This window comes from Chrysoperla carnea, chromosome 2, assembly GCF_905475395.1.
Source record: "Chrysoperla carnea chromosome 2, inChrCarn1.1, whole genome shotgun sequence".
In the NCBI taxonomy this organism is placed as follows: Eukaryota; Metazoa; Arthropoda; class Insecta; order Neuroptera; family Chrysopidae; genus Chrysoperla; species Chrysoperla carnea.
The window spans coordinates 55,159,150-55,173,819 of record NC_058338.1 but is presented as its reverse complement, the minus strand read 5'-3'; the positions used below and the strand labels follow the sequence as shown (position 1 = coordinate 55,173,819).

The 14,670-nt window shown below is 29.5% G+C and overlaps 3 protein-coding genes across 3 annotated transcripts; all 3 read left to right on the top strand.

Moving 5' to 3' along the window:
* Positions 1-248: 248 nt before the first annotated feature.
* On the top strand, positions 249-2,570 carry LOC123292786. Its single transcript, XM_044873501.1, has 4 exons — positions 249-296; positions 500-667; positions 1,867-2,113; positions 2,496-2,570. The coding sequence occupies exons 1-4, from the start codon at positions 249-251 to the stop codon at positions 2,543-2,545; spliced, it is 513 nt and encodes a 170-aa protein (XP_044729436.1). The 3' UTR covers positions 2,546-2,570.
* Positions 2,571-2,812: 242 nt separating this feature from the next.
* LOC123292785 lies at positions 2,813-8,670 on the top strand. Its single transcript, XM_044873500.1, has 4 exons — positions 2,813-2,884; positions 5,829-6,023; positions 6,606-6,870; positions 8,615-8,670. The coding sequence occupies exons 1-4, from the start codon at positions 2,813-2,815 to the stop codon at positions 8,668-8,670; spliced, it is 588 nt and encodes a 195-aa protein (XP_044729435.1).
* Positions 8,671-9,963: 1,293 nt separating this feature from the next.
* Positions 9,964-12,708, top strand: LOC123292784. Its single transcript, XM_044873499.1, has 4 exons — positions 9,964-9,972; positions 10,573-10,755; positions 11,646-11,883; positions 12,619-12,708. Exons 1-4 carry the CDS (start codon positions 9,964-9,966, stop codon positions 12,678-12,680), a joined length of 492 nt encoding a protein of 163 aa, XP_044729434.1. The 3' UTR covers positions 12,681-12,708.
* The last annotated feature ends 1,962 nt before the right edge of the window (positions 12,709-14,670 follow it).

Genomic DNA, 14,670 nt, shown 5'->3' with positions numbered 1-14,670 from the left:
ACCATTACTGTTATGTTGAATACTATCATTATACGAATTTTCATTAAAATCGTTAGAGTCGATCCCGATATATATAAGGCGCAACCTAAATACTTGCCACCGGCACTATGTACCCTCATGACTCTCCTTACATTTCCTCCACTAATTAAATGCTCAATATTACATATTTTTTCATTGCTTCATAATATTAATAACCCCTTTACAAAAAATGAAATTTTTACTGAAATAAATTGAATTTTGACATCATAATGAACAGTTTATTTTTAGTATTTCTTATCACTATACTGACGAATGAGGTAAGATTAAATATTTTTATGTTTAAAAGTTGAGGTTTTAACGGATATGAGACTCTTTTTTTTTTTAAACATAATATCTGTCATAAAACAACATATGTATCCGTATCCGGATTCAAAATTCTACAATCCACACAAGGATAATTTGCGATGTTACCCTCTGAAATTTATACTGACTTATTTTTTTATACTTATTATGTGATTAGGTATATCTAGCAAGCTATAACCAGAAAAATGATTATCATTATCAACCTTCAGCAAAAGTTACTCGCGCTGGCAACATCGTTAAAACGTTTTTTTCATTTTTTAAAGATGGTATTATATGGCTTCTCAATGGCATAAAAGATGTCTTCAAGACCTTTGTGTTCTTCGACGTAAGTACGAATTTTTAATTGCATTACACATAATAAAGTTTTAATTTAAAGTTTTTAGAAGAAGGAGACTGACTCAAACATAGTTTAGTTGGTCTAATCTTCGCCTATTGCGTTGTGTATTGATTATTTCACTCGGCATAACTTAAGCATACGCTCATGTATCTTTAAAACGTATCAGAAATACAATACTTTCGACACTCGTTCTACAAACTTCTATTTTATGTCAGATGATAATTTTCTTTCGTACTATAAATTGATAGTTTGAATTTGAATATTTACTTCGTTCCTCTTTTTTAGGTCGAAATATCACGCTTTTTCACGGTTTTAAGGCTTATTTTTCCTCTATAAGCCTTTGCTCCTCTTTAATTGAGCTAGAGGGTTGAAAATTAAATTGAATTATAATGATGGATAATAAAAGTAAATGAAACAGCCTGATTCTTTAGGTTGAGCATAACTTAAACATACACTCATGTATCTTTAAAACGTATCAGAAATACTATATTTTCGACACTCGTTGTACAAACTACTATTTTAGGTCAGATGATAATTTTCTTTCCTACTATAAATTGATAGTTTGAATTTGAATATTTACTTCGTTCCTCTTATTTACGTCAAAATATCACGCTTTTCACGGTTTTAAGGCTTATTTCCTATACAGGCCTTTGCGCCTCTTTAATTGAGTAAAAGGTTTGAAAATTAAATTGAATTATAATGATGGATAGTAAAAGTAAATGAAACAACCTGATTCTTATGTTGATGCCCACTTAACCAAAGTAAAACATATGCGTGATGGTATCCATGGATCTAATCTTGTAAAATATCAATTAAAAATAAGAATCACCGGATCGCTACGTCCTCCACGAATAGAAAAAAGAGGAAAACTGGTCATATATATTACAGTTGTAGAACTAACATGAATTGAAAATTGGAGAATACAAATAAATTTGAAAACAAACTAATTTTAATATTATTTCTCAAAAAAGGATATAACATTAAAATACATGAAAAACACTGACATCACCAGATCGCTACATAGGTATTAATAAGAAGCGCTTAATGAGGAGAAAATATGATTTTAGAGATGTTGCTCTGATACGCATTGTTTTTTTTATCCAAGAGTAAATGTTTCAACACGAGCATTGCCAGTACATAAAAATAAGTAAAAATCTTTATATTTATTTAAAAAATGTTGGTTGCAGTGGTGTAAATTAACAAGTAGTCTTAAAAACATATCTGATGCATTGGTAAAAGCAAAAGGAGATCTCGACAATGGTTTTGATGATGTCGATGATGATCATGAGTGTAACGCGCCTGGTTCCTCTGTTATTATGGTTGTACCTAATGAAGGAAGCTGTAATGATTGCTTTTCAGATTGCAAACCCGGAAAGCAGCGACCGGATTATTGCCGCGATAAAACTGACCCCCAAAAAATGACTGTTATTAGTGGTATGTATAAATATATTTTAAGATAGAATCCATTAGTACGGCAGCTGACCTTAAAAAATTTATTATCTTGCTTTTATTAGGTACTTATATACAAAGTGTAGAATGGATTTACCAACCATCGGTGGAAAAAGGGTTTACCAACCATATCGACTACATCCCACTGTGAGAAATGTCTTGCCCTTTATTATAATATGTATTTTACAATTTCTTTGTTTATTTAAAATTTCCATATCTAGAGCTTTATCAGCTTACTCAAGTGTTTTTCACCAACTGAAAAATTTCACATTTTCTTTAATCTAGTGCATTTTCGATAGTAAATATTTTAAAATAATTTTTACTTCAAAAATTGTCAATATATTATGATATGAAATTTTTATTTTAGATTTATCACCGACACCGCCGAATTGGGATATAGACGAAAATGAAGAATAAGTAACCTCTTACGTTTAATCACCGCTATATAGAATTATTTATTGTTTGGTTTGTATACGTTTTATAAAAAGTTTTGAGTAAATAAAAAAACAATTATTACTTATTTTTGGTATAAACATTTTTTGGTCTTAGGGGTTCAAGTATTACGTAAGCACTACGGGGGGGGGATCTTTGTTTTGCTTATGTAAGATGACATGGGGGAGGGGATAGGGTAGTCTAGAAGATGATTACTTCATCGCATCGGTAGTTATTTACTTTTTTACACGAATGGCAACCCTCACATTGTTTATGCTTGAACAGCCACAATTCAATTATCGTCGTAATCTTGGTTGTCAGTTTGTGAGACAATATCCAAGAATACTGGAATATTTTCTAACATTTCTGGATGGACGACCACATCAAGATCGTTGCAGAACGTTGTCAGAATCGATAAGGCCATTGATTTTTAGTCAACTGGTGGACCAACGACTGGCACATCACTTGTTAAAAAAAAATACATTTATAATTGAAAATTGTTTACGTAAGCAGTCGTATTACGTTGTACCAGAACTATTTAGACCGTTGGCTTCCTAAAACTATTTTTTGTACTTAACTTTTCTCGGATCTGTGGCTAGTGAAGTTCACAATCATCTCATAATCGTCAATTTTTTTAACAAGTTACAATAACAAGAAGTTAAAGTATTAGTTTGTCTTTGGATTTAGGGAATGTGGATTACGTATTTTCACATTTTTTAACAAAATATGAAACTACTGTAAAAGAGATAACAAAAAGTGAAATTAAAATTAAAATCCGTCAAGAAATTTGAATGATATAAGCATTTTAAACTACTAATTAGAGAAATATTCGACAGATAGATCGGACATAGTATTTGGCGTGATATACTAACTTTGACATAAGAACTCTACTCCAAGAGGCACAAACTAAGCTTAAGTTATCGACCAAAGAAAAAGAAATTGGGAATTTTTTATTTGTTTTCATTGTGTGGTAAAATTAAAAAGTAATATTTGTGAGTGTATCGTCAGAAATTAAAAGATTAATAAAGGCTTTTTACTAATAGTAATATTTATACGAATTTTAGTAAAATTCTTAGAATATCAATTACTAAGGTAAAATCGTATACTCCGATTAATTTCCAAACAACTTTCAAATAAAGTAAATGTAGATGAATCAGCTTATTTAGAGCTGAATTTTACCTCGTAAAGTGTTGTAAAGACTTTTTAAAAACGAACACCCTGTATAATAGATATTGAAAAATTAGAACAGTTTTGTGGAGCAAATCTTAAAGTTAGGTGTTATCAAATATATACCTATTAATTTTACAAACAAATATTATACTTCATTTATTTATATAACTAATAACCATATTATGAAACGAAAAACCCGTTAAAAAATAAAAGAGTAATTTCATCTTACAGTATTTCACCGTACCTACTCTTTCTCGGCCATTCTCTCAACAACAGCAAAAATATTTACTTACTTCTAGAAATGCATTCCTGTAAATTACATTGCGTTGAAAAATATCTTATGTACTTCTTTTAGGTAAATCTTACCTTTTGAAACATTTTCCAACTTTCTGAGTTTTCTTAAAGTTTTTGAGATTTATTGTCCTGAGAAAATCGGACAACGGATAGTAACCGTCTTTATGAATATATTTGTATCTGATTAATACTTAATTAACATTACTTGTGTAGTATCGAAATGACCTACCAAATTTGTTTGTTTATGTTCAGAAATATAGCACAGCAAGTCGCGGTGAGTGTAACCCTTAGAGATCAGAGCAATTATTACCTACCTGATAAAGTCAATTATAGCCAACAATTCAAAATTTTAAATTTAAAGAAACATAGAATAGTTTATGTGATTCTAAATTACATTTATCATTTTTCCCAACGAAAAAAAATGATAAGACTTTGAACAGTTCTTTATTTTAATTGTTCTATTCATAACTTTTTTAATTATGTAATATGCGTTGCCTATATATTTTTAACTTTGGTACGAATTCTGATATTAATCTTCATACCTACCAAGTCTCAAACTATTAAACTTTAAAAAAAAACCTTCCTCCTCTATTTTTACCTACATATTTAACTCTTAATTAATACTAATTGCACAAATGCAAAAAATTTATTTTAAACAAAGCCTCGTGTGTAGCCACGTCAGTACGACAATGTCCATTCCAGTTGGTATCTACTTCAACTGATTAAAAATGAACAGTTTATTTTTAGTCTTTCTTATCATTATACTGACGAATGAGGTAAGATATTTTTACGTTTTAAAGTTGAGGTTTTAAGGAAAAAAAGTTCATTTATACATACTTGAATCAATTTATATATGTATAGGGTGGGGCAGAAATGAGTGCGAGTTTGTACAACAAAAACACATTAAAATTAGTTTTCAAGAAAATTAAATAAATGTAACTGATTCCAAAAAATAACATCAGTGATGTGACATCTATTCAGGCATGCCTACACATTTTTTTTCGACGACTATTTTATTCTTCCCGGAAAATTTGAACCATCTTTTGTCAGTTTGTTGTTTCAGCTTATTTCAACTGTTGGTGATAGGATACTCTGGCACAATTATTTGTCTCCTGATTATTTTCAGGTGGATTCGCAAAAATAAGTCATAGGTTGTATGTAGGTATTTATGCATGTATGTAGACGCTCGCAAATAGAACAGTGTTGAAATTCCTACCGACTAAAACCCTTCCACCTTCTTAAGGACTTTCCTCGTTATAAATTACCCTCACTTTTGTGTACCCTCATTTGATACAGAATATGGTATTTGTCATACTTGAGATACCCAGTTCTACTCAACAAAACCCCATCCGATAAGGCAGGTCACTGAGATACCATTTTGGCTACCAAAGTCTCTAGCAAGTCACAACCGTTACCTTGAAGTGGTCAGCATCACTCCCCGAGTTAAATTGAGATGTAACTCCTATACCGCGCAAATTAGCATAATTACACCGAATTAAAGCTACACTTAGCTATTAAAGGACTTGAACTCATAAGCGCTGGTCCAGAGAGGCTTAAGCTAAGACGGATTTATATACAAGTAATCTGGATACAAAGTAAAGCTGTTAGCTTTGAAAGCTGTATGCTTACAATCACTTTACGATTATGCTTCTTTTGCATTGTCTTAATCTGGATGTATGTATGTATCAATGTATGTGTGCATGTATTTTTGCTTACGAATGCTGTATCATTGTTGCAAACATTCCCTATGTTACAAAAGTCTTGCAATGTTCGCATCAAATTTTTACACTTTTTATTTGCTTAGGTAGCTTTAGCAAACTATAAACGGAACATTCAAAACAAATCAAAACAAACAAATTACCGCCAATATCAAACTCGTACAGTAAACGGCAGACGAGGAAATCATTTTATTGAATTGGCTGTTTCATGGTTTGGATCAGTAGTTAAATGGATTCTAGGTGGGATAAAAGGCATTCTAAAGTCATTTGCGGGCTTGGACGTAAGTACGAATTATTGATTAACTGAATTTGAATATTAACGCAGTTTCATTGAATTTAATTGCAATTTTGGGCTTGTAGAAAAAGGTAACCCAAAAAAACTTCTTGTCTTTGGGAAATTCACTTCGCCTGTTAGTTTGTGTATTAACGTATCAGAAAACCGTCACTTTCGACACTACTTGTATAAACCAGTGAACAGATGGTAAAGCACCAAGCGATATTACTAACAATTTAATGTTGAAGTTTTTGAAAAATAGACTATAGTAACATCAAAGACGTTTACCGTTCCTTTTTACAACCTTGTATGCATGAAGTGGCGCCCACATCAGGTGTTAATATATGAGTCTCGAAATTTTACCATTATTCCAATCTCAACTTATTAAAGTGGTTATCGATTTTTTAAGAAGTTTGTAAAAAATAATTTTTTTTTCGAGCATAAAACAGCAATACGTAATAATATTACATAATAACTTTAAGTTAAATAAAAGCTCATCAAACTTAATTTTAAAAGAAAGCAAATTTTCATTACAATTCTGCCTCCTCTTCTTTCATCATAACATTATTAATAAAAATCTTGGTTTCAGTGGTGTAAATTAAGAGAAAGTCTTACAAGCATTTCTGAATCACTCATAAAAGTAAAAGGAAACCGTGACAATGTTGATGAAAATGAACCAAGTGATTGTAGCGTACCTGGTTCCTCTTCAAATATGGACGACGTAAATACGGAAGATGACGTTGAAAAAGAACAAGAAAACTGTAATGATTGTTATTCACGTTGTAAATACGAATACCAGCGACCAGATTATTGCCGCGACAAAACTAATCTAAAAAAAATGACAGTAATTGGTGGTATGTTCTATCTATGCATTTTCATATTAATTAATTTAAAATATCAGAATAACGTTAAGAAAAAATATTAAAATACACCCAATTTACTAATCGTTGTTCGCTCTATTGACTGGGGAGATCCCACGTATTTGATATGAGTCTTCCCCTTCCCTCATGACCAAATATCCTCATATTACATGGATATAAATTATAAATTAATAAAACCGAATCTCCTAGAGACATTCAGTCTAAATGTTTATTTTCTCAGCAATCCCATTGACTTTCCGCTTGCCGTTCCCACTTGATTATCCTTAACTCCCAATTACTTCTCAAAGAGTTGATTTTTGTTTATTTAAAAGAATTTTATCGAGGTTATTTTTAGCTATGTTTCAAGAAAATATACTCAGCCGTTTGAAGATCATCGACTCTTTTCTCTTTGCTTCAAATACGGAACCCTAACTTCGTACTGGAAATATAGCTAAGAACATTCACGATTAAATAACCTTTCAAAGAACAAAAATAATTAAAATTGGTTCATCCCTTTAAGTGCTAAGATGTCACAAAATCAGATCTGATTGATTCGTTTGTGACATCGTAGTTCCAAAACAAATAAATCGATTTTTTCTTGTTTTGTTTGAAAGATAGCTTGATCGAGAGTGTTTTAGCTATATTTCAAGAAAATCTGCCCACCTTCCAGAAGATCATCGATCAAATTACCTTTCAAGCAACAACAAAAACTAAAAATTGGTTCATCCGTTTAGGAGCTACGGTGTTACAGGTTACGAAAGATACAACACTTCTCTTTTTATCCTGGGCTTAAAAGGTAGCATAAATTGTTTGTCTGAAATACTGAAATAGTTTTAGAGACTCTGGGCTTATATATTATTGCTAAGAGTACAATAATGCAAATAAAATTTTGTAATTCAGCTTACATGAAAACATGTAAATGTTCTTGTTATCTTACCATCTTACAAACAAACAATAAATCATCAAAAAGCACTTGAATTATAAAAACTTTCACTCATATTAACTAGTCATTATTCCAATTGCTTAATAAGCAGCTTTTTGGTTTTTAAAAATTTAATATGAAAAATTACTCCTACTACTTTTTCTAAAAAACGTCAATTTTTTTGCCACGAACATTTTCTAAAGAACACAATGTGAGAGCATCTCTTATATAAAGATTAAAAACCATATGAAGTTAAAAATACCTTTAATGGCGCCATACCAAACGTTGATCTATACTTAGAAAATTATATACAAAGGGTTTCCATATTCAAAATTGAATATCCTATTTTGTACCCCCAGAAATACAATTTCGAAAAATCCCTTTTAATTGAAATAATAAAAAAAGGAATTTACCATCAAAATTATACGTTTCTAGCTTTTAGGCATTGCCTACACAGTGTGTCACAAATAACTCAGGCAGAGAAATATCAACAATTCTACACTTTTCCATTCGAAAAGTTCCTTTTCAGTTTTTGGATGTACCATTTATGATTACCATTAGTCCAATTAAAATTTTTATATCCAGCAAAGTTACAGAAAAGAAAATTTTGTACACTTTATCCTATAAGTTTATGTAGTCCTATAAGTGTAAGGGTCATAATTAAATATAAATCGATTATGTTAGAATTAGTTATATGATAACAAATGGTTTTAAGGATGTCCTTTTCCCAACCAAAACTTTAATTCGAAAAGAGTTCTTTAATTTTGAAAATATCTAAAATGCATTAATTTATAACATAATAAATTTTGATTTTAGATTTAACGTCGACACCGACACCGCCGAATTTTGAAATTGATGAAGAATTTGAGTAGCCTCATAAGTCGCCATATAGAATTTAGTAGTTTGATTTTCATACGTTAATCATCTAATTTTTGAGAATATGATGAATGAATAATAATTATTACTTATCAAATTCGTTCTTAATGCAATCATTTTATACAGAAAAATTAAAAATGTAATATTTGATTTTAAGAAAAATGTATTATCTTTTCAATCTCTGAGGGAATTCGCTTTGCTTTATCTGAATTTGCGCAAGAAATTAATTATAAAGCTATATACAATCGACGATATTTGGCGCAAACCTAAGCCAGAAAGAAGAAAGTGATTCTATAAGTTTATTTAAATAAAATGTTAGTTATTTATTTTTTGAAAAATTATATATATATATATATATATATATATATATATATATATATATATATATATATTATAAAATTAATTTTGATAAATTATATAGTTTATAATTTATGTTTGAAATTATATTTAATTTAATAAAATTTTATCCATAAAAATAAAAAAATATTTGAAAATTAGATTTTTAATTTCAATAATCACTACTTTAGAAACTGGTAATATAATATTAGGATTAGGATACAAAAAAAAAGTAATAATAATCACATCCTCACAAAGCAAAAAGGATGCCATATCAAAACCTTCACGGAATTTAGATTCTAAACGTTAAGATATAGAATAACACTTTAAATTAGAAAGTTGATCCTCATAAAAGAAACTAACATTTTTTATTTAAAACGTTTTTTTCGAAAATCGTTATTTTTCTAAGGAAATGCGACTTAAAACTATGTCATTATTGCATTTAATAAAAAGAAAATACGTTAGAATATAGTATAATTTTTGTAGCTGTATGCTGATGGGCACCTAAACTACTGATTTTCAAAAAAACCACACTTTCCTTTATTTATAAATTGCTCAATAAGACTTATTTTTCATTGTTTCATAATATTGATAGGTAATTATTTTATACAAAATGAAATGTTTACTGAATTAATAAATTAATTAAATGTTAACATCATAATGACCAGTTTATTTTTAGTCTTTCTTATTATTTCACTGCTGTATGTGGTAAGAATAGTTATTTACGATAAAAGTTGATAAGAACATTATTAACGTATGCATGCGAAATTTGTACAGCTAGTGCAGCGTATTTGGGAAATCGCATAGCTACGTTGACAATGCGTTATCACACGGATAACGTACACAACTTTATCTACACCTCTTGTTATTAGTTACTTATCTTACTTGTTATTAGTTTAGATTTTGACAGTAATTTGGCTAATTTGATTGATTGGTTGAGTGTAGTAGTGAAAATGCGTGCGGTAATGAACTATTTATCCACCCAAAATGTGTGGGAAAATAGTTTTTATCTCACGGGCGCGGCGTCGACGTAAATATTTTTATGTTTAAAAGTTTTCTAGAACCAAAGAATTTTAGACCATTTTAGAATATCCTAGATTATTTTAGAAATTTAAAATTATTTTTGAACATTCTAGAACATTTCGGAAAATAATAAAATATTCTCAAGTATTCTATAATATTTTCGAACGCTCCGAACAGTTTTGGACATTTTAGAACATTTCTGAAACATCCTCAAACATTCTCGAAGATTTTGATACATTTTAGAGCATATCAGATCATCTAAATTATTATAAAACATTTTTAATGACCTATGCTCGAATACTCTATAACAATTTAGGTTATTCTAAAAAATTCTAAATCATTTGAAATTATTATCGAACATTCTAAAAAAATTCTAAATCTCTATCACTAATTGACATACAGAACACCACTCACATTATCCTCGAATTTACTCATAGAAAGCACAATGCGTTAGACAAAGACAGATATATTCTATAATTTTTATTGGATCCCCACAAAAAAAAATCCTATCTTTTTATTTATATATTGATTGTTCTTAGATAGTTCTAGCAAACTATACCCAAGAAAATTATGGCCAATATCAACCCTCAGCAAACGTCGAACTGCCAAATAAAGCACTCCACAGAGGATTCTTTGGTGAAGTGATTGATAAAGCTAAAGTCTTTCTTCGTTGGGTTCTCAATGGCATAAAGAACTTTATAAAGTCGATTGCGGGATTTAACGTAAGTATGAATCATTATTCCATCAGAAGTTTTATTGAATTTCTTTGCACATTTGGACTTGTAGAAAAACTTATTTAAACATAAACCCTTAATCAAAATAAAATTGGTATCAGAAGCACATCAGATACTCTTTTTCTGATACTTTTTTCTGATGAAACGAAATTTTAATAGCTAAAGCTCTAAAGCTTTATTAATCCCGTAAATCGGTTTTTACATATATTGTGGAAAGTCCGATAGTTAGACTTAATTATTGGCGAGAAGTTAACAAATTTTGTCCTTTTTTCTTCAAAGCCCAGTTTGACTATTTCTTCGGCTAATCCTACCCCTTTACTTTCAGAATAAATTTTTTTGCCAATAATTCAAATATTAAATTTGCGTCAAATTAGCACATTTTTATCGTTACAAAAGTAACGGGGCAGTCCAACAATTTTTAAGAGGGTTGAAAAAATTTATTCAGTGAAATAACCATGAAATAAATAACCATGGAAGGACTCATGAAGGCCAACTTCAAAATTTCAAATGCAAACCCTATTTTTTATAGTTGATTCGTATAAAAGACATATAAAATACCGTTGTTAAATGTTATCCGAAACTTTTTTTGAAAGCCGAATAGCTAGGACAGAAATCAACTACAAAATTCTATGTAAAGTAAGGGAATAGACGGATATTCTGTTTGACGGAACTAAATTTTGAAGAATAAATTTTATTTAAAAATTAATTGTTTGAGTTTAACCTTAATAAAACGAAAGCCAGGCGAGTGTCCATACAAAAGATTCGTGTCCAGAAGGTCAAAAAGTTTGGATGTCTTCATCATAATAATGTTGGTCTTTAGAAAGGGATTAGCGCTAGCACTATGCATAATATTCATTAAACAAAAATTTTGGTTGCAGTGGTGTAAATTAAGAAAAAGTGTTGCAGACATATCTGCAGCACTGCGAAAAGTAACACGAAAGCCTGTCCAAAACGATGAAGATGACGATCAAGACTGTAACGGTCCTGGTTCGTCTATAACTAGTGTCGACAAAGGAAAAGAACAGAAAAGATGTAGAGATTGCGTTTCAGATTGCAAGCCCGGAGCGAAGCGACCGGATTATTGCAGTGATCCCAATAAATTTAATATAATGAATGGTATGTTCAGCTATCTATATAAGCCCTTCGAATAACCCTATTGTAGATGTAGCAAATTACTTATGGCTTAAAATCTGGCAAATCTTTCCTTTTTTTATCAAATTTTTTAGCTAGTGGTTGATAGAGGATCAATAGCTTTTCTGATTCATAGACTGGGTTCAATTAGTCATGAGTCTAGATAAAATATGCGGATGAAGTTTAGTTCTGCTTTTTTTTTTCAAAAAGTACTAAGGTAGAGTAAAAGAAGGGGTAATTCCTATAAGGTGATAATACCGACCATAAATCTAACACCAAAAATTAAGTGTAACACACCCCCGGAAGAGTACAAAGCACATGAAGTGACCATACGCCATAACATGGAAACAATCTGCTTTCAGTTCTGAACACTTCGAGGATAAATCTACGTTAATTGCCAAAATATTTAAATATTTTAATACCCGATATCGCATCTACAGAAACAAGATGAAGATATCGATGATGACTGGAAAATAAATTGAATCAAATTGGTCAGCACATACCTAATGAGTAAGCGACTACCCACTGTGACCCTGCACATAGGTAGTAGATGATCCTTACTTCTGATCATTTTTTCTCCCAACTTTAGTTAGTTTTGTGTGTGAAGTATATATGCTATGAATTTCCTTTTTTATGTGATTATGAGCTTGGATAATGCATTTGCTTTATTGGTTTTAATATATGTCTCTTAAATTTTATTTTATTTCTTATTTTTTAAAGATGATTATGTGGAACCCACAAAACCTCATTTCTCAACCGAAGAAGTTGAAGATTTTACTTAAGATGGATCATTTAATAACAATTTGCCCAAGAAATAACGAAGAGTGAATTCAACGATATGCTAAATGTCATTTAAAAATTTTGTGAATATTAAATATTAAATAAATTTTTTAACTAATTTTGAATGGGCTAGTTTAAGTTTAAACTCGAGATGTATAGGCAGCGTTGCCAACTCTACCAACTTTTAGTTAGATCTACCAACTTTGAGTATCTATAAAACAGAAGCTAACGTAATTTGGTCCCCCATAAAATTTTTGTCGGGTTAAGTAATTATAAATCGTTTTTAATCCATTGTTCGTCGTTTGTTCTTCATTGTTTGATCATTAAAATTATTTGTTCGATCGTTGTTTATTTATTAGTTGTTTAACAATTATTTGTCATTAAGTTTGCCCCCCATACTATTGGTTTCCACTTTTTGCTTCCTTAATCAATGCATTTTAAGAAATTATTGGTTGTGCTTTTATTATTAGCAATTGTTGGATTATAAATATTTCAAATTAATTAAGTATTTATTTTTTTCATTGAATAAAGACGAAAAAGTGGAAATCAATATTATGGGGGGAGGCTAACTTAATAACAAATAATTGCTTAATAAATAATAAATAAACAACGATCGAATAAATAATTTTAATGCTCAAACAATGAAGAGCAAACGACGAACAATAGACAAAAAAAGATATTTATTAAAGAAATTTTTGTGAGGGTGGCTAAATTACGTTAGCATTATTTATATCCATGATTTTTTTGTATAGGTATATATGTATTAGGATTAGGAGAACATGTTCAACAAAATCCAAAATAAAACTCAACAAAGAATTGATAAAAATAAATTTAATCGTCAAATTGTTGAAAATTTAGAAACAATGAAACCGTTATCCCGAAAAATGATTTTATACTGTATAAAATAACCATTATTAATTCATATTTATTTTAGGTGAAATATGTACAAATATATATTATAACAAAATATCGTCTTTATAAACTTTTCTGATTTAATTATTATTATTCAATATTACACCTACCTTTATCTTTACATCGATTTCAAGAATATCAAACAGAACCTACATTTTTAACAAAATATTACTACAATTATTCATTTATAGGTAAGTTTATTGGAAAAAAGGTGAGTAAAAAAAATACATAATGGGTAAGTTAGTAAAATAAGTCAGTAAAAGAAAAATAAATACTAAGTTCAAGAAAACAAGTTTATTGAAAAAAGGTAAGTAAAAGGTAGGTATATTACATTGTTGATAGGTATAATATGTCTAAGGTAGAATAGTGGCTAGCCCAGTCGCCTACGGTTACAAAGTATCTCGTTTCGTATCTAGCATTATGCCGATTAATTTTTAATTTAATAAGTTATTATGCCGAGGTAATGTCATTTTTTTAGATAATTGTTATGAGAACCAAAAGCGAAAAATAAGTAAGAGAGCGAGGTATATTTTAATTCCCACCCCCTGGCAGAAGTGATTTATAACATAAGTAGGAAAGTAGGACGAACATAATTAAATTTTTTGTTTTGTTTTGTGAAATAACATGTTCTTCTATTACAAAATCTTTTAAAATTTCATTTAACAAGAATAAATTTTAGTAGCATGTACAACAAAAAACAAGCAAATCAAGTATTTGTATAATATTTTGTAATAGGCGAAAATGTTATAAAAAAAATGGGATAAAATATATAACATGTTCTCCTGTTACAAAATTACAAATTTTAGTCTTAACGAGGGATTTTTTAATTTTATAAATAAAAATTTTAATATTTCTAATAAGAGAATATGAGTGAGATAAATAAACTCTATGGCATGTTCTCCTATTGAAAAGTTTTAAATTTTAGCATAACCAAGCCATTACATATTTTTTAATATTTTGTAACAGGGGAACATGATTTTAAAGAGTGAGATATACTTATGATTATTTAAATTCCCACCCCCTGACAGAATAGTGATTTATGACATATGTATAACTGACGTTATTTATAGCAAGAGGGCG

Coding starts and splice junctions, on each gene's coding strand:
- LOC123292786 (XM_044873501.1), top strand. CDS start 249: ATGAACAGTTTATTTTTAGTATTTCTTATCACTATACTGACGAATGAG. Junction 297..499: donor TCACTATACTGACGAATGAG/GTAAGATTAAAT, acceptor TTATGTGATTAG/GTATATCTAGCAAGCTATAA. Junction 2,114..2,495: donor AAAAATGACTGTTATTAGTG/GTATGTATAAAT, acceptor TTTTTATTTTAG/ATTTATCACCGACACCGCCG.
- LOC123292784 (XM_044873499.1), top strand. Junction 10,756..11,645: donor AGTCGATTGCGGGATTTAAC/GTAAGTATGAAT, acceptor TTTTGGTTGCAG/TGGTGTAAATTAAGAAAAAG. Junction 11,884..12,618: donor TAAATTTAATATAATGAATG/GTATGTTCAGCT, acceptor TATTTTTTAAAG/ATGATTATGTGGAACCCACA.
- LOC123292785 (XM_044873500.1), top strand. CDS start 2,813: ATGGCAACCCTCACATTGTTTATGCTTGAACAGCCACAATTCAATTAT. Junction 2,885..5,828: donor GTAATCTTGGTTGTCAGTTT/GTGAGACAATAT, acceptor TTATTTGCTTAG/GTAGCTTTAGCAAACTATAA. Junction 6,871..8,614: donor AAAAATGACAGTAATTGGTG/GTATGTTCTATC, acceptor TTTTGATTTTAG/ATTTAACGTCGACACCGACA.